This window comes from Lutra lutra, chromosome 16, assembly GCF_902655055.1.
Source record: "Lutra lutra chromosome 16, mLutLut1.2, whole genome shotgun sequence".
Lineage (NCBI taxonomy): Eukaryota > Metazoa > Chordata > Mammalia > Carnivora > Mustelidae > Lutra > Lutra lutra.
The window spans coordinates 55,510,794-55,530,373 of NC_062293.1; the positions used below are offsets into that span (position 1 = coordinate 55,510,794).

Consider the following 19,580-nt stretch of genomic DNA (forward strand, 5'->3'; position numbering starts at 1 on the left):
CACAGCCCATTAGAAACACACAATTATTTCACATTCGACAGTAAAATAGAAGGATGCCAGCATTCTCTGAAATAGGCAGCACGCTATGAATAAAAGATAAGGTTATTATAAATTAATTTCCCATCTTGGATTGGAGAGACTAGCCCTGTAACCCAACAAATTTTATTTTTCTTTAATTAAAGGGCTTTGTTCCGTGAGCTTATTCTACCTACACTTGACTGTCCGGATGGCAAAGTGACATTTTCCACTGGGAAATAATTCAGACAGAAAGCTGAGCATAGTCACTGCCCCTGCTTCAAGGTGGGGTCGTCCTCTGCTCCAAGCATCACTTGCACCAGAAAGATATGGCCTTGGCAAGTCATTTCAACTCTCCGGGCCTCTGTGTGTCCATGTGTAAATTGGGGGCAGGGGTGTGCCCTCATCTGTGAGAGAAGCCATGTCTTAAATGCATGTGACATTGATTTAAGGTTTGTCATGACCATGTGTGAGAAGCCTATGACCCCAGAAGCACTTGTTTTGGGGGGATGATTTTGGAAGGGGTTGGAAAGTCTTGATTTGGAAGACGTGCCAAATTCATTTCCAGCCCAAGAGGGCCTGGAAATCTACAAATGGCAAGGGGAAGGGATTACTTCTTGCTCCTAATGAAAGCACGTGGGAAGACGATCTCTGCTTCTGAAACCATTTTCACATTTGGTCATGAAAACTCATCAGAGGCGGGGATGGAAGGATGGCATACGTGTGGGGGGTGGCCTCCCCTAGGGGCAGAGTCAGAACATAGAATCAGGAACAAAACCCCACGATTTTAAACCAGTGTTGAGTTCAGCATCCTCAATGTCCTGAAATAAGAAACCATAAAAACGTACAGAGTTGAAAGGGAATCCTACGACCCAGATATGTCGCTGTTAAGTTTCCATGTAGTTCCTTCCAGTCTTTTTTTATATCTCTCGATATATTTATCTCTCGATAAATTACCCACAGCCTTTTTGGTAGCAGTGACAGAAGACCCAGCTCAAGAACAAAGAGGACTTTCTGGTTCCAGTATCTGAGGGCGATGAGCTGGGAGCTAGCTGGAAGGATGAGCAGGACCTGTTTTTTTTTTTTTTTTTAAAGATTTATTTATTTGACAGACAGAGATCACAAGTAGGCAGAGAGACAGGCAGAGAGACAGGCAGAGAGAGAGGAGGAAGCAGGCTCCCTGCTGAGCGGAGAGCCTGATGTGGGGCTTGATCCCAGGACCTGGGATCATGACCTGAGCCGAAGGCAGAGGCTTTAACCCACTGAGCCACCCAGGTGCCCCAGGACCTGTGTTTTGAGCGCCTGTGGGCTCTCTGGATCATCTCTTGTTTCTGCTGCTCCCTGCGTGTACTTCTGTTTTGCACAGCATCTTCTTGTGTTGCAAGGCCTTCGAACCTACCCCTCTGCCCTCACCTTGTGTCATTGTCTCTGTCACTAAGCTCTAGCCCTGGTCTCCTTCTAGTGCATCGATGGCCAACCTCATCCCCACTTCCAGACCCCTGCCCGGAATGCTTTTTGCTAAGCTATTTGCCTGGCTTATCCCTTCTCATCTGTCAGGATCTCAATTCAGAATTCAGACGTTGCCCACTGAGAAGGACTTCCCTGTCAGCTTCCCCTTCCCGTCATTTCCCATCAGCTCCTTGATGATCTGCAGACAACTTGGGGCTATCAAAATTGGTCACCACCTTTTCTTTATTGAATTTCCATATCCTCCTCAGTCTTGTTAACCACAGTTGCCCCAGGGCCTAGAACAGAACTCAGCATACAGCAGGTGCTCATCGACTAGGGGTGTCCAACAATCACCTGGAATGAAAGGGGGTCAGCTGTTCAAGGTCATGGCCATGGCTTTGCAAGCAGAAGAGGAGACCTTTCCTCCAGTGCAAGTGGAAATAAAAATATCCTGGGAGGGTGCGCCTGGTGGCTCAGTTAAAGGGCTGACCCTTGGTTACGGCTCAGGTCGTGATCTCAGGGTCCTGGGATGGAGCCCCACGTCAGGCTCCTTGCTCAGTGGGGAGGCCACTTGAGATGCTCTCTCTCCCTCTCCCTCTGCCCTGCCTGCCCCTTGCAGGCTGTCAATCAATCAATCAATCAATCAGTCTTTTTAAAAAATGTCCTGGGAAATGATCTCGTTTAGTTAGGCGGGGCTCCTGTAGCCAATCACTGCAAGGCAGGCGGTTACGGGTCTCCTAAGAGGAACACAGGACAGAAGACACAGTTCTGGGAAGGCAGGCGGGATTGTGAGCGAGTCAACAGCAAGCATGCTTGGTTTCTCCACTCCACTCCTGCCATCAGGTTCTTGCTCTCCCTGTTGCCTGGACCTGCTCTTCTCGAAGTTTTTACTCAAATTTCTCCTTCTCTGTAGAGTGGGGTTGGGAGGGTGGGAGGAGGAGAGCCGGTCAGGATCAAAGCTCCAGGGAGGATCCAGAGCCACAGGGGGGGCAGTTTGAGTTCATTCTAACATCAAGGGGCAGCCACTGGAGGGTTTTAGGCAGGGAGTGAAATGATGTGGTTTTGCTCTGAGACCTTTTAGCGGCTGGCCCCACTGTAGCCAGGCAGACCGCACAGTTGTTGGGGTAGGAGACTGAGCCAGCCCAGGACCAGGGCTCTCAACAGTGGAGATGTGACAGGTGATTGGGTTTGGGAAATATATAGGAGCTAGCGTAGGCAAAAGTTTGAAAAAGAGGCATGAGAGAACATGGCTTCTCTGCTCAAATAGAATTTTTAAAGTCCACGTACCATTGGGGGACGAGCCACAACTGACGTTAAACATTCAATTCCTGGAAACCTTTCCACAAATGTACCATGTGGATAAGGTTTGCGGGACATTCTTCTACATGAATGTTCGTGAAAATCTTAGACAAGCTCTTTGGGAGTGGATTTGCTGGGTCAAAGGGCAGGGCACATCTTTAGTGTTCTTTGTACACACTACCCGCTTCCCCAGAAATTCCCATTCCAGTTCTCAGTGTCTGAGAAAGCTTACGTTCGCATCCATTCAGCAATGGTCACATTATTAAAAAAAAAAAAAATTTTTTTTTTCAATTTGACAGGCTGAAAAGGGGATAACATCAGTTTAACTCATATATGGGCATATACATATTTACTAGTGATACTAAATGTATTTTTTCATGTTTTTAAGCAATTTGGGTTTCTTGTTTTGTGAACTGTTGGGTATTGACCTTTGCCTACATTTCTACTGGGCTGTTTATCTTTTTATTTTTGATTGCTGTGTTAGTTGTTAGTTGGGGTAGCTGCAGGCCAAAAAGATGGTACAACACACTGGCTAATTTGAGGGGCATTAATGAAAGGAATTATTTATAAAGGGATAATGCCTTACCCTGGGCTAGTAGCATGGGCTGCGTGGGGCTGGGGTGTCTCCATTTCTATCCCTGGAAGCTGTGGTTGGGCCAGAGAGAAAAGGAAAGGAACAGGGAGAGAGAGAGAAGGAGAGAGAAAGAAGGAGAGGAAGGGAGAGAAGGAGGGAGAGGGAGGAAGGGAGAGGGAGGGAGAGAAAATTGGTGGAGAGGGAACCTGACAGGAGTTTTCAGCAGTGGGCAGGTTGGGACCAAAGGAATAGACATGTTTATCTCTGTCCTCCAATCCCCTGCTTGCCTTGGTCAAACAGGACCAGAAGCAGGAGGTCAAGGGAGAGCATCTGAGCCACCCAAGCCAGCCTCCTGGGTCACAGAGAAAACAGAATGGGGAAGGACCAGGAGTAAATGGGAGGGGAGACAAATGGTGAGTTTCCAGCGCAGTTTATAGGAGCTTTTACATACTAAGGATATTAACTCCTTTCTTTTTAAATTAAAAAATCTTGTTTAAAATGTTGTATATGTGGTATATATATGTGGTATATAAATATATAAATATATATTATATATATGTATAATATATATATATAAATGTGGTATATAAAGAGTTACTTTTCATGGAGACAAATTTAATAATCCTTTTCCAGATGATACCATGATTATCATCCTTTGTTTCTCTGTTCAGAGAGTCTTTCACATATATTAAAATTGATCCTAACTTATCATTTTTTAGTTATTTTATAAATTCATTTTTCTTATTGTTAACTGTTTTACAAGGTAACACTGTCCTTTTATTAAAAGACTTAATAAAAGTTATTTTTATTAAAATACTTAATAAAAGTTATTTTTATTAAAAGAATACTTATTATGAGATACTTGGCAAAGATGAATGTGAAAGCAGGAAACACTCATAATTTTACTACCCAGAAATAAATGTTACATATACACCTCTAGGTCATATTAGACACATCATATGTATACCCACCTATATAGCACATATACACACATCATATATACACCCACATATATACACACACACCATATTAATACACACAGCACACATAAATACCACACACACATATACACACATACATGTACACACATATATCACATATATATCATGTATACCATATATCATAACACACAACACATATAAACACACATCATATATACATCCATCACATGCATACACACGTACATGTCACATGCATCATACACACACATCACACATGCCATATATACACGTGTCATATATACACAAATTATATGTGTACACATGTTCACATCACTATATATACATATGTGCACACATCATGTGTATATCATATTAACACACATCACATATATACACAGGTGTATGCACCCCTACATGTCACATACATGCACATATCACATATATGCATGTGTCATATACATGTCACACATGTACACATGCACCCATGACAGAGAGACTAACAGCCGCAGAAGAAAGATCATGAGTGGAGATATGTAGAAATGAGTACACAGAAACGAGTATCTGGCTGATTCATGTATATGCACATATACATACACAAACACAGATGTATGCTTATCAATCACTGTTTATCTACTTTTTGAGCCTGATTTTCACGGAAAATTGTATCTGAAATTGTCAGTGTCATTATCTTTGTAAAACATGATTTTAACTGAAGTATGTGGTTTTCTCTCCTTTTGATGAGCCACAATTTATTTTACCAACTCCATACAGTTGGACGTTTGAGTTATTAAATCTTTAACAGCTACTTAAATGATATGAATGTTTAAAGACATTAGACACAAATAAACCAAAGATCAAGCTGGAGGTAAATTAGATTTACATTTAACTTAAAAAATAACTTGAGGATTAGCAGACATCCTTGTAACATTGAATCTTCCCAAAGACTTGGTATATGTATATATATTTGTCTATTCAAATTTTATGTTCTTCAACAAGGGTGTGCAGTTTTTCTATACATTGTTTCAATGAATTTATATTCGCTTATTTGTATCTTGTGCTTTGATCGCTAATTTAAAATATCATATTTTCCAATGGGCTACTGCTGATATTAAGAAAGCTGTACATTTTTATAAATTATTTTGTGATGGGCCCTTAACTCTTTCTTTTTATTATTATTTTTTCTATAACGGGTATTATAACATTTACATGATGATTATTTTTCATTTATTATGGCTAGAAATTCTGGGACAACTTTTTTATTTTTAATAATGGTGACAGAGACCATTATTATGCTTTTTTTATCTTAATGGGAACACCTTTAATGTTCTATCATTGGATAGGATATTTTGTCCTTGGATTGGGATTGATTGCCATCTGTTAGCTAAAAATGCAAATATCCTTGTATTCCTACTTTATTGAGAGTTTTAGTAAGCAATGGATGCTGAATTGTGTTAAGTCCCCTTTTGACATCTCCCAAAATGACAATGAAGCTTTTCATTTTTGATCTAGAGTTGGGGATGGTTACCTGAATAATCTCACATAGGGAAAACTCGCCAGTGGGTGGCATGGTGAATCTGATTTACTAGTGTTTTACACAGGTGTCTTATACCACTGTTCTTAAGTTAGAGTCATCTGAGGTTTTATTTTCTCATGCTGTCTCTATCACTTTTAGTACCAGGCTCATCACATAACACAGTCCTTTAAGAAGTCCTTTCAGAGAGAAGTCCACTCAACTTGGAAACTCTAGGATTTTCCAATGTATTTGATCATAAAATGTGCTTTTTGTATTACTTGCTAATATTAAAAGTCAAACAACAGGGACTCTGAGTTGAGTGTGGAACATGATACAGGGCTCGATCCCAGGACCCTGAGCGCATGACCTTGAGCCGAAATGCCTGGTGAAGTGGAAAGGAGCAGCCTATACTGTGTGTGGCGAGGGCATTCTTGTGGACCCAAGGACCCCTAGAATGTCCTTAAACCCTCCGTGTTCCCAGAACTCTGCTATTTCATGCCCACTTCCCTGCTTTCCCATCATTTTCAAACATCACAATCAACCTGTAGTTAACGCATGAAGAACCCCTGTGCATCAGAGCCGGGTAGTAAGTCTCTGCACACTTCAAGTCTCTGCCTTGACAGTTTTATTTCACTTTTATAGCTAAACTGAAATAAATCCTGTGTAGCTTTTCCTGCCTTAGTGGGAATGGTTTTGTTTGCAATTTCATGGCCCTTTCCCCCCTACAAAGTTACTTAGAATTTTCTGTTTGTTCTCTATGTATTTTTTTATGGTGAACTTTTTTTTTATTGTACAAATAACATATAATGGCATTTTCATTATTAAAAATTACTCGTGGGGCACCTGGGTGGCTCAGTCAGTTAAGCATCTGACTCTTGGTTTTGGCAGCTGGATTTTGAGCCCGAAACCCTCTACCTTTGCCCTTGGGTCTCTCAAGGACACCAGGGTGCTGAGCTGTCCGGGTCACAGAAACCCCCCCCCTCTCCCAGAAGGGGTAAGCAGATGGGACAGACGGGCACTGGATCCTCTCACCTTATTGAGGGTGTTGAGAGCCGCCTGGGCTGCCGTGAGCGCCGGCTCTGCCTTGGCCAGGTCCTCCTCACAGTCCTTCTGCTTCTGCTTCACCTCGAGCATGATGAGGGCCACTCTCCGCTCCTCCTCGTCAGCCATGGCCTTCTCTCTGCTCACCTTGTCGGTCTCTACGCCGACGACCCGAATCAGCTTGTCGGCATCTTCGTTCTTCTGCCTCAGCTCCCCCTCCTGCGCGGCCAGCCTGGCTTTCAGGCCATCCACCTGCCGTGGAGAGGCCCCGGGCTTAGTGGGAGCAATGGGGCTTTGGACAGGGTGGGGGTTCCCTGGGGATCTGACCTCAAGGGGAAAAATGCCAACTCCTGATGGAAGGAAGGCGCAAAGCTGAGCTCTTCTCTTGAGTCAAGTGCCTTGACCCGGGAGAGGAGAGGGACCCTGGACTCCCTCTTCCTCCTCCCTCTACAGTAGACGTCATAAAAGATTCTAAGCGACGCATGTCCTGACCTTTCTTTCTCCTTTACGCCCACATGACGTAGGCTGCTTCTCACGGACATCGGGGCCCGCCTCTTATAAAACTCCGCATGCCTCATGTAATACTTTCCACATGAGTGGGCATGTGTCATTAATTAATCAGATTAATCTGATTAATCATTAATTAATCAGTCATTATTTAATGGACATTGGCCAGTGTGAGGTATGCCAAGAACTGAGCAAGCCACCGAATGTGGGAACAGACAGTGGCCAGACCGTGTATAGACGCAGAACTCTGACCACCCACAACCGTGACCCTCCTGGTGCCCAGGAGACCGACCCATTATGTACCATCAGTAGCTCAGGAAGCCAGTCTGCTGTCTCTAAGTCAGTCAGACATGTAGGAAGTCAGACTCCCACCTCCGTAACAATCCAGGAAGGCAAGCAATAGATAGCCTCTGTAACAATTAAGATTAAGAGCGGACCCCTTCCTTAACTTTTGTCCCACCTGCCAACTTAGGACTGACCAGAGAAGGTCAGACACGTTCCCCTAACTGATCATTTGGACACCCAATTCTGGGGAACCTGCCACCAGCTTCCGCAGGCCCCTAGCCTCCATTGGACACACCCCATACCTTGCCTTTCTTCCCACCATGAAGCTCTCCCACCCCTCCGCCTGCCTGCCTTTGAGTCTCTGCCAAAACCCAGGTGCTAGGGGCTGACTCCCAGCTAGAGCGAGCTAGAGCGAGCTCTGAAGAGAGAGCATTAGCTTCTTCTTACTTGGTTGCTCTTAGTCTATTCCCACAATCCTTATGAGAGAGATGACTATCAGAGAGAATTCCAGTGGCCAGACCAGAACCCAGCAGGGCTCTCCACCCAGCCTCTGGATTCATATGCATTTTGGAGGAAATAATGAAGTGCTGGGAACATTAGCACGTAGGAACAGTCTATTTCTATGATCTGCTGGAGGAGGAATGGTTTTCTCTGTTTCAGTCAGTCGAGGGGAGGGTGCTGCTTCTCAGAGTGTGGTTCTGGGACCAGCAGCAGCAGTAGCAGCCCCTGGGAACTTGCTAGAAACGTAAACTCTCGGGTCCACTCCAGACCTACTGAATCAGGAATTCTGGACTGGGCCAGGCAATCTGTGTTTTTGTAGGCCCTTGTGGTGATACAGAGGCCCACCTCCACGTCTGAGAGTCACTGGCCTGGTTTTACGGCCCTTTGACATGGAAAGAGAAGCCTCCTCAGATCTGTTTCTTTCTGGGAAGTAAAAAAAGCCACTTGTCTTTGCAATATGGCCCATAAACTTTACATTGCAGGATGACCTCCTGTGTCTCATTTTCCTGCAGCCCATTTCCATGCAGCAACCGAAGATGACTTCGGTTCAGATTCAGAGCTCCTGAATCACGCCAAGCAGATTGGAAAGCTTTATGATGCAAAATGCAGAAGGGGAGAAAGGAAACAGAGGCCTAGATGCTGCCCAGTAATTCCCTTTTCATGGCAGATCAAAAGAGAAGAAAAGGAAAGCGGAGGGGTGGGGTGGTGGGGAGAGAGAATGCTCTTTAATTTTGTGTATTCGTGGGAACTGGAGACTTTTTGTTAACCTCAAATGAAGGCCTGCTCCCCAGAACTAGTCTTATATGCCCGTGCCGGAAGGTTAATCTGTTTCTATCTCCTGTCGTTCAGCTCCAGGGAGTTATTTCTACAAGGACAAAGATGCGATTGTAAACCAAAATGATTGAACCACATAATCACCCGCAGTCAGAACAAACACCAGTAACTTTTTGTTCCTTTTTAAATCTTGGGAGACTTGAGAAAATTGGAGTGGGTTTTTTTTTTTTCCTTTGGTTTGTTTTTGTGTGTTTTTGTTGTTGTTGTTGTTTTGTTTTTGTTTTTGTTTTTTGCCTGTTTGTTTTGCTGATTGCACATAGACTTCATGACCTAGGGTCCAAGGTAAATAATCACCAGCATGTGAAGGGAGCTTTATGGCTCTTAAGCTGTGATAGGAGGGTCCCACCTGTCAGAATGAGGTGTTCCCCACGTAGCTAAAGGGAGGGTGTGAGTGAGGCTCATTTTATGGCTCTTCTGCCATAGAATGGTATGTTGAAAAAGGTCAAGTTAAAATTTCCTCTTCTCTTTTCCCTTATTCAAAGGATTCAAGCCCCTCTTTGGCTCTCTTCTCTTTAGACACCCTCCCTCAACCCCGGATAGGAGGATTAAGAAGGACAATGTCACAACCAGCAAAGAAAGCCTCTCCCCAGTCTTGCCAGCTCCATGAATGTTCATTTGGGGGATGGGAGGTTGTCAACTGAGTGGCGTGACAAGAGGCTGGTGGTGAGAGACCGTCCCTTCTTCAAGGATCAGGAACGTGATACTAAAGAGAAAGGCTAAGGCTCCCAGACCTTTCTCCTCAGAGCCACAGAAGGAGGAGCGAGAATCTGGGATAACCCACAGCAAACCCCACTGAGCCGAGGGCTGGAAGCCCAGGGCTGTTTTCCTTCTTCTTCTGAGTCCCTCTGGTCACCTGCCGTGTTCTCATATGAATTCACGCTTCACGTAGGTGCTCCTCTCAGATGGAGAGGGTTCCCATCTCTAGTAGACCCACGGTTGTCTGCCTAATAACAACTTCTCAGCCCTGTTTTGGAAACAGAGTTTGAATTCCTATGGGTGGAGCTGATTCTAGTGCTTATCCTTTGAACCTTGTTTGGCCAAGGAGAATATCCAAGTCCCAGAGAATGGTTCGTGTGTGGGCAGAACGATGATAGGAAGAGGCCAGTCAGAGCCACTGACCATTTATCCAGGAGCTTGGCAGAAAATCCTGGGAAAGGCGAACTCCTTCTTACAGTGGGGCTGCAAAGCAGACAGAATGTGACTCCGAGTTTGCCAGAACCCAGGGGGGTCACTTGCTTAAACAGGGATGTTTAAGGAGGATCTAGCTCCAGTCCTGTCCAGATTCAGCTCCGTCCCTGAATTTTCTTGGTTTTATTTGTTGTTGTTGTTCTTTGGCCTTAGTCAACTTCAGTTGGATTTTGGTTAGCTGCCAAATATACCATGTGATCTCAAAAAAAATTTTCTCTCTCTCCTGTCTTTTCCTCTTCTTCCTTTCTTCTACTTTTTTTTAATGCTAAGTGAACTTGAATTCATTTTTTTTTAAATTTGTAATTGATAGAGTCCTGATGAATACATCATGGTGAATTATTGAACCATCAACTTCAGATAAATTCAGTGGCCTGAGATTATTTGAAACCCCAGGATAAACTGAATTTAAGAGTCTCCAGACAGACAGACTTGGGGACTAAATCTTATATGCAGGGAATTGGCAAAAACCTGTAGGCCTTTTATGAACATTTCTTCACCCCAACAGCCTCATGAGCCAAATACGGAGTGGGGATGACAGTGGGTTCTGAAGATGCCAGCAGGAGACAGAGCGAGATCCCAAGTCAGAGTTGGGAGTTCTGACTGTGCCAAGAGAAGGAATGGAACAGAAGGGATGCCAGCTGTGAAGCTCTCATCTGAGGCAGCAGCAAAGACAGACGAGGCCACCCAAAGACCCAGCAGAATAGGCCACCGTTAGCAGAGCCAGTGAGAGCGAGAAGACCACAGCATGGGGATTCACCACTGCCTCCTAAAGCCATGACCACCACCACCGCCCAGATGGGAAGGAGCAAAAGACCCTTCACAGGGAAACAGCCTGGAGGTAGACTTAGACTCTGAACTGACTGCCCTCCAGAGACTGAGTTTTTAACTTGAAGTGACCAAGGCAACCTGAAATGCAAGATTAGGAGTTTTCTACTCCTGGGGCACCTGGGTGGCTCAGCTGGTTGAATGTCTAGCTCTTGGTTTCAGCTCAGGTCATGATCTCAGGGTCATGGGATTGAGCTCTGTGTTGGGTTCTGCGCTCGGTGGGGAGTCTGCTTCCCCTCCCCATGGCCCTCCCCCTGGCTTGTGCACTCTCTCTCTCTCAAATAAATAATCTTTATAAAAAAAAGAACTTTCTACTCTTAAATGAAAAAGGCAGCTCTCTAGCTAAGTTAAATTCAGTTATAGAAAAATAAAGTTATGTTTATGACCCCTTGAGTCTAAGCATGAAATTATGTCTAAAATTTATCAATTTGGGATGATCATATAATTATTAATTATTGTCCTTCTCACCAGTCTAATTATTACCCCTTACACTGCTATTGTTGCTAGAGAAATCTGGAGTCCCTCTGAGCCAGGGTTGTGAGATTCATTTAGCCACGAGATTATGAATCCCTAAAACTGTCCTCTGTGGGTAGGATAATGATACCACATAATCCAGATCATTACCCTTATACCAAGATTATGATAATATACTTAAGGCTTTTTCTATCTAAAGAACAATTTCAGATGAAAGGCTTACAACAGAGTTAGGAAGCCAAGACACCATTTTTATAAGAAGAATCATCCTTGTAACCATCCATGAGTATGAAATACATACAATGTCTACAGTATTGGGGAGCCCTTCCTCCAGTCCCACTCTGAGCTTGTAGGTGACTTTGGAAAGTGTTTGTTTGGTTGGCTCCCTGGCCATCTTATCTACCCATATGGCCCTTTATCTGCACGTTTATAGAACACCTACTATGAGCCAATGAATCCTGGTTTCTGCACTTAAATGACTGCTGGTGGTATGACATGACATATACAAGAGAAGAAACATAATTCGGGGATGGGACCTCAGAGATGGGAAGGCACAACTTCTCAGAGCTCAGAAAGGGCTTCTGGGAGCAGGGGGTAGCAAACCACATAGGTGTTGACAGCGACAAGCTGACAAGGGCAGGGGTGGATGTAAAAACCCAGAGACATGAACAGGCTGCGGAGATCGGGGACAATCACAACCAGTAAGAAGTGCTGGATGTTGGGGTGCAATGGAGTAGATGGGAGGAAGAAAGGATGGCACATAGGCAAAGATACAGTTTGAAAGTTCTAGAAAAGTCCAGAGAATCTGCAATGTAGTGTCTAAAACATTAATGTCCACAGAAGAGAAGACTTAAGCTTGTGGATTGAGCAAAGATCCTTCCAACAGTAAAGATCTCTTCAATATCCCTCTGGTTTGGTAGCCGCCAGCCCCATGTAATGAATGGACCCCTAAAATGTGGCTTGTCCTAGTGGTGATGTTTTATAAGTATAACCACACACACTAGTTTTTGAAGACATGTAGAAAAAAAATACTTCATTGATAACGTTTTTATACATTGATTACCTGTTAAAATGATAAGATTTGGGATGTGTTGGGTTCAATAAACCTATTCTTAAAATATATGATGTAATTATGTAAAATTGAAATACACAGAATTAAATTCCTTTTATTCCTTTTACTTCTTTTGGTACAGCTACTAGAAAATTTAGTTTGCATATATGACTGGTAGGATATTTCTATTGGATATTACGTCTAGAATACAGTGGGTGGACCCATCTATTCATTCATTCATTCATTCAACAAACATTTAATGAGTGCCCACTTTGTCCAAGCACTGTTTTAGACACATCAGATGCATCAGTGAGCCAAACAGATAAAGATCCTGGTCCTTACGTAGGTTGTGTCCAACAGATGGGGACAGACACCACAAACGAAAGATAACAAATAAGTAAATTACATGTTGGTGGGGTAAGTGCTATGGGAAAAAGATAAAGTAGAGCAGAATAAGGGACACAGGGGTGGTGTGGGGTTGCAACTGAAAATGGGGTCATCGGAGTAGGACTCACTGAGAAGGTGACATTTGAGCAAAGAGGAGGACATGAGGCAGTGAGCATGGGGTGAGAGAGGGAAGAACACCCAGGGAGAGGAAACAGCCAGTGCAAAGGCCTAGTGTCGTCTGAGGAGAGAGCATAGCAGTGGCACAGCCAGAGAGAGAGGAACGTTGTGGACATAGGGTAGTGGGAGGTGAGGTATGAGAGTCTGAAGGGCGCCATGGCAGAGAAGCCTGGGGCACCATTTTAACTAGGGAAATGGAAGCCATCTCAGGGTTTGGGGCAGAAAGGTGACATGCTCCGACTTACGGTTTGAATGCATCATTCTGGCGACTCTGTGGATGATGGACCAAAGATGGGCAAAAGGAGCAGACAGATGAGCTAGAAAGGTGCTCTGGTTGCCTGGGTTAAGGATGCCAGTGGCCCAGATCAGGGGCGTGGAAGCACAGGAGGTGCACAGTGCTGGGATTCTGGGCATATCTGAAGTTAGAGCTGACAGCAATTTTCTGATGTTTGGGCACAGGGTGTGTGACAGAAATGAGAAGAGTCAAGGACAACCCCAAGCTGATGGGTGATGTGAGAAATTGCTGGTGACACAGATTCGGGATGGGGGAGGCATTGTGGAGTTCGATGTGTTGAAATCATCCAGGTAAGAAGTGTCTAAATCAAGGCATTGAAAACAGGGATACAGCAAGAGGGGTACATTTGAGAAATATATATAGAAAAGTAGAGGATTTGTTAATTCTTAACTGAGACAAGGAGAAGAATCTAAGGTAAGTCCCCAATTTTTAGATAATTGGGTAGGTAAAAGCACAACTCATCGAAGTAGAGAATTTTGAAGGAGAAGAGACCAAAATTGATGCTGGGACTGGGGCAGCTTCTCTGCTAGCCACAGGCAGACAGAGCTGGGTTCACCTAAGGTACAACCAGTCTTGCACTGGGATGATCAATAATTCCCAGAGAACAGGCGAGGGGAGGGACAATAGCGGCTGCTGGGGGGACAGTGTTCTGAGGGCACCACAGGTTGGCGGTGGGAGACAGGAAGAGGAAGAAGCAACAGATGTTAAAAATAACCTGGAAGGACTGCATTCTGGGATTCTATCTCATGCTGTTTTCTAGAAGTTCAGAGATTGAGAGTACTGAAAAGTGCTGGGAGAGAAGATGCCACCTTTCTACAACAAAGGTACGTGCCAGGTAAATGGCTAGGGCCTTGGCTGGGATCTGTGTCCCACGATCTGCCCAGAACTGTGGCTCTGGGAAGGGGTGTGGTCATGACAAAATGGACACAGAGGAGCGTCATGGATAATTGTTACACGTCACATGTGGACAAACACCAAGTCTGAAGAGATCTCACCATGCCCGAGAGTAAATAAAGAAAAAGAAGAAAAGAGTCTTTTCAGAAATACAGAACAAGGAAGGGAAAAGCATCCAGGAGACTAAGAAGAACACAGGTCTGAACATGGCCACGACTGGATCTAGACAATACATCGAGAAAGCTGTCTGCCATCATCGGTAGGATGGTGTCTGCGACAAAGTTGCAGGAAAACAGGCTGAAATAAGAAAGCAATAGGATGTGTTGGAAGGGGAAAAGGATGAGGTGAGGAACGGCTGTTAGGATATTAAAAATGTAATAGCATAATTAAAGTCTTCCCTGGAAACATAAGCAGAAGCAATATTACCCATATATAAATTAGAATTGTTGAAGGTAAACTTGAAAAGTTCTTCTAGAACCCAGAAGCGAAAAAAGCCAAAAGGATGAGATCAATGAGCAAGGACATAATAGATATAGGGCACAGAGAAGCCATCCGGCAAATCATTGCTCCTGGAGGAGAGGCCAGAGCAGATGAACAAAACCAGATAACGGAAGAAAAATGGCCCAAGCAGAAGAAATTCTATGTGAACAGACTGCAAGGGCTTACGATATCCCACTAAATGAAATGAAATCCTCTCAACATATTGCAACTCTGATTCAAGAAACTAAAGCAGGGAGAGAGGACAAGTCAGAAGAAGCAAATTCAACAGTTATGCCAAAGACAAAACTCTGAAATGATGACAATTAGCAAAAGGCTTAGATCTCTGTAGGAACATGGGATGCCCAAGAATTAAGTTGATCACAATTGAGTTTAATGGTGCAAATGCAGGAAAACCACACCACGTTCGTGAGAGGCTGGCTCTGCAGCCAGCAAACAGAGCACAGAAGGGGGCCATCAACGGACTGGCAATGTCTGATGGGCATGAACAGGGGCAGAGAATGTGCTAGAATTGTCCTCCAATTCTCAAGGGAGGAACAGGAAATTGAAACAAATTTGTTCCCTTTGGAAAAGTAAGTAGAAATATATTACAAGGACAGAACAACAGGGACTTCCTTTTGATGGCCAACCACTGAGGAATATATGAAGAAATGCAAGAAATGAGACAGGATTTAAGAAGTCAGGTTCTGATGGTGCTTTGACAGATAATACAAAGAAATAAAAGAAAAATTAGTATAGTTCTGCAACTGTCTCTCCCAACCACTCATCTCTTTTGGTTCTGAAGACAGAAGGGAAGCCGGCCAGAGAGGAAAGGAAGGTAGCAGAAGAGGAGGAGAGTGGTAACAAGCAATATTAAAGAGGTGCTCTGGAGGACTCCATCATTAGTATGTGGGAGCAGACTAGACCTGAAGCTCACAGTGGGCCCTTCTGCAGGGGGAGCTCAGCCTTAACTCCTGGAACAGTGTCTCATGACACCGAGGCCTCTGGAAAACCATACATGATTCTCAGGCCTGGACCATGATCCCTCCAGTTCCCTGGAATGGGGTGCTCCCACTCCCTCTCGGTGCCCAGAAGGCAGGAGTGAAGGAAGACCGTCACCCACCTGGGCAGAGGTGCTGTGAAGCTTCAGCAGCCCGTTCTCGAGACGCGCTATTTTGGACTTGAGCTCTTTTCCATTTCTGTGCAGCAAGCTCTGGTAGAGTCTGATGAACTCCAGGAATGACTTGGGAGTTGTGTAGTTGTAGCGCTGTTCATTGGTCAGATAAGACTGAGACATCTGGTTGACACTTGTGTGGACAAAAGCCATGAACTTGCTAATCGACTGCTTGACTGTGGGCTGAAATTGAAAAGTGGAAAATAAAAAGACTGTCTGGATGTGAAGACCGAGGTGATGGCCTGCCCCACTCATGGCCTCATCCCATGGGAAGTCTGTTCAACTAAGTCTATTCAAGCCCGAACTTGAACCCTGAAACTCTGGACATGGAATTCCTTGTACCCCAGGTAGGCGGGACTTTGAGGAGTATCTCCTCTGCCCTCTCACCTCGATGCCTTCTGTGTTCTGCAAGAAGCGAAGGCTGACGGACTCCAGTGCCTGCCGAGGCCACTCGTGGAACCAGTCAATGGCCGTGCAGTTCACAATGGCTGGGAACTTCCTGCTGCGGACTCTCAGTTTGTTCCCCACGGGGGATAAACAGAGAGTCACCTGAGAAATCAGAGGGTGGGGAGAACCAAGAGGGCATCAGGGAGATACTGCTAGTGAGACAGATAGAGCTTTGGGTTATTTCCCAGAAAGTCGGGAAAAAAAATCCAACAGAGGAAGAAGAAAATCTGTCAACACTAGCCAGGCTTCTAGCCAAGAAATTGAGAATGCTGGGACTGCATGAGCCAAGGGAGAGGCTATTGCCCTTGAAGCAGATAAGGGCAGCCTTGCAAAATTGTTCAGGCAAAGAAGGGCACTCCACCCTCCCTGCCCACTCCCAGTATAATCTATGAGGGCAGCTTGTCCAAAGTATCAGCAGAGGACCTCATGAACCATCTCTGGTCTGCCTATACTGGGCAGTAAATCTTCCTATACCTTCAGTTGTCGTCGGACCCGATTTATAAAGAACTTCCAACAGTTTTCTCTGTTATCAACTAGACCTTGGCTCTTGACTTCATTCCTCACGTTATTTATGATGTTTTCAACTTCATCATCAGAGTAGAGGTCTGGGATCTCTCCTGAGAGAAATGGAACACAGATGAGTGGCTTTGGCATCTCTCTGCATGATACAGTAGGACGTGAGATGCTATCCAAACTGGGAAACAGGGCCTATGACTTTCTGGCCGTGTCCCACCACTCTTGCTGGTGGAATTGGACAGACACTGTATATACTCCAAACTCAGTGCAGGTGGAGGGATGATACTTTAAAGAATGGAACAAGGGTACATGGCATCCTTTTGTCCTGGGCTAGCAGCCCATAGCAGAAGAGCTCTCAACTCTTTACTTCTTTCGCCTAAAACATTTATTTACTAACTCCTGTTAGGAAAAATTTTGCTTCTGAGGAGCTTAATATTTAGTAGGAGAAATAAAACAGATGTAAAATACCTACAATATAAATATAAGTGAAAGGAGCCATGAGAAAAAAAATACATAAATCCATATATTGATGAAGAATGAGCTATCCCTTCCTACTGAAGAAGAAAGGGAAAGAGCATGAATGGTTTTGGGGATCCTAGTATATGATAAGTATGACATCTTAAAATCAATGGGGAAAATGAACATTTAATACAGGGTATTAGGAAAACTGGGATCTGGAAAAAAAAATACTATGGTTGGATCCTTATATTCCATTGCACAGTAGGATAAATTCCAAATGGATCAATACTTAGCTATAAAAAAATAAACCCATAAAAATGGCAGAAGACATGAGGGAAATATTTTTTTTTTTAAAGATTTTATTTATTTATTTGACAGAGAGAAATCACAAGCAGGCAGAGAGGCAGGCAGAGAGAGAGGAGGAAGCAGGCTCCCCGCCGAGCAGAAAGCCCGATGCGGGGCTTGAACCCAGGACTTGGGATCATGACCTGAGCCGAAGGCAGCGGCTCAACCCACTGAGCCACCCAGGCGCCCCGAGGGAAATATTTTTATAACCTCTGAATGGGGAAGGTCTTCCTAAGTAACTCAAAATTGGTATGTTTTAAAAGAAAGATAAATTTGGTGCATCTAACTTGATACATTTTATGTAAAAATAAAAAATTTATAAAAAATAGAAAAAATGGAATGGTGAAAACATAGGCAAAGTATAACAAGAGCAAACATGAAGGACCAATTATAATATGTTTCCAAAAGATGGCATACAAATGGCCAACACATACATGGAAAGGTGCTTAATGTAATTAATTATCAGGGAAATGCAAATGAAGATTACAATGAGATATCACCTCACACCTGTTGGGATGGCTATTATCAAAAAGACAAGAGATAGTAGGTGTTGATGAGGATGTGGAGAAAAGTAACCCCTGTGCACTGTTGGTGGAAATGTAAACGGTATAGCCACTATGGAAAACAGTATGGAGGCTCCCAAAGAAATTAAAGATAGAACAAGTACACGTGATCCAGCAATCCCACTTCTGGGTAAATATTCGAAAGAAAAAACCAGATCTTGGAAATATCCATACTCTTCTGCTCATTACAGCATTATTCACAATACCTACAACATGAAAACAGCCTAAGCATCCATCAACAGATGAATGGATCAAATAAATGTGACATATATACAGGAGTATTATCCAGGCTTTAGAAAAGGAAATCCTGTCATTTGCAGTAACAGAGTAAACTTGGACGGCATTATGCTAAGTGAAATAAGCCACAGAGAAAGAAAAATACCGGATGGTATCACTTACATGTGGGATCCTAAAAAAAAAAACAAACAAAAAAACCCAAAACAAAGGAAACTGAAAAACAAAAAACAGTCAAATTCATAGAAACAGTGTAAGAGGGTTCCCCTTTCTCCACATCCTCTCCAACACACGCTGTTTCCTGTCTTGCTAATTTTGGCCATTCTAACTGATGTAAGGTGGTATCTCAATGTGGTTTTAATTTGAATCTCCCTGATGGCTAGTGATGATGAGCATTTTTTCATGTGTCTGTTAACCATTTGTATGTCTTCATTGGAGAAGTGTCTTACACTGTTGGTGGGAATGCAAGTTGGTGCAGCCAATTTGGAGAACAGTGTGGAGATTCCTTAAGAAATTAAAAATAGAGCTTCCCTATGACCCTGCAATTGCACTACTGAGTATTTACCCCAAAGATACAGATGTAGTGAAAAGAAGGGCCATCTGTACCCCAATGTTCATAGCAGCAACGGCCACGGTCGCCAAACTGTGAAAAGAACCAAGATGCTCTTCAATGGACAAATGGATAAGGAAGATGTGGTCCATATATACTATGGAGTATTATGCCTCCATCAGAAAGGGATGAATACCCAAATTTTGTATCAACATGGACAGGACTGGAAGAGATTATGCTGAGTGAAATAAGTCAAGCAGAGAGAGTCAATTATCATATGGTTTCACTTACTTATGGAGCATAACAAATAGCATGGAGGACAAGGGGAGATAGAGAGGAGAAGGGAGTTGAGGGAAATTGGAGGGGGAGATGAACCATGAGAGACTGTGGACTCTGAAAAACAATCTGAGGGGTTTGAAGGGGCGGGGGGGTAGGAGGTTGGGGGAGCCTGGTGGTGGGTATTATGGAGGGCACATATTGCATGGAGCACTGGGTGTGGTGCATAAACAATGAATTCTGTTACACTGAAAAGAAATGAAATAAAAATATATAAATAAATAAATAA

The 19,580-nt window shown here is 43.9% G+C and overlaps 1 protein-coding gene across 1 annotated transcript in view; it reads right to left on the reverse strand.

Annotated features, from left to right (window-relative positions):
- DNAH9 (dynein axonemal heavy chain 9) overlaps positions 1-19,580 on the reverse strand; it is a 342,755-nt gene that overhangs the window by 105,379 nt on the left and 217,796 nt on the right. The window contains 4 exon segments of the mRNA XM_047707126.1: positions 6,824-7,084; positions 15,851-16,084; positions 16,289-16,450; positions 16,823-16,965. Of these exon segments, the coding sequence (XP_047563082.1) occupies positions 6,824-7,084; positions 15,851-16,084; positions 16,289-16,450; positions 16,823-16,965 (800 nt within the window).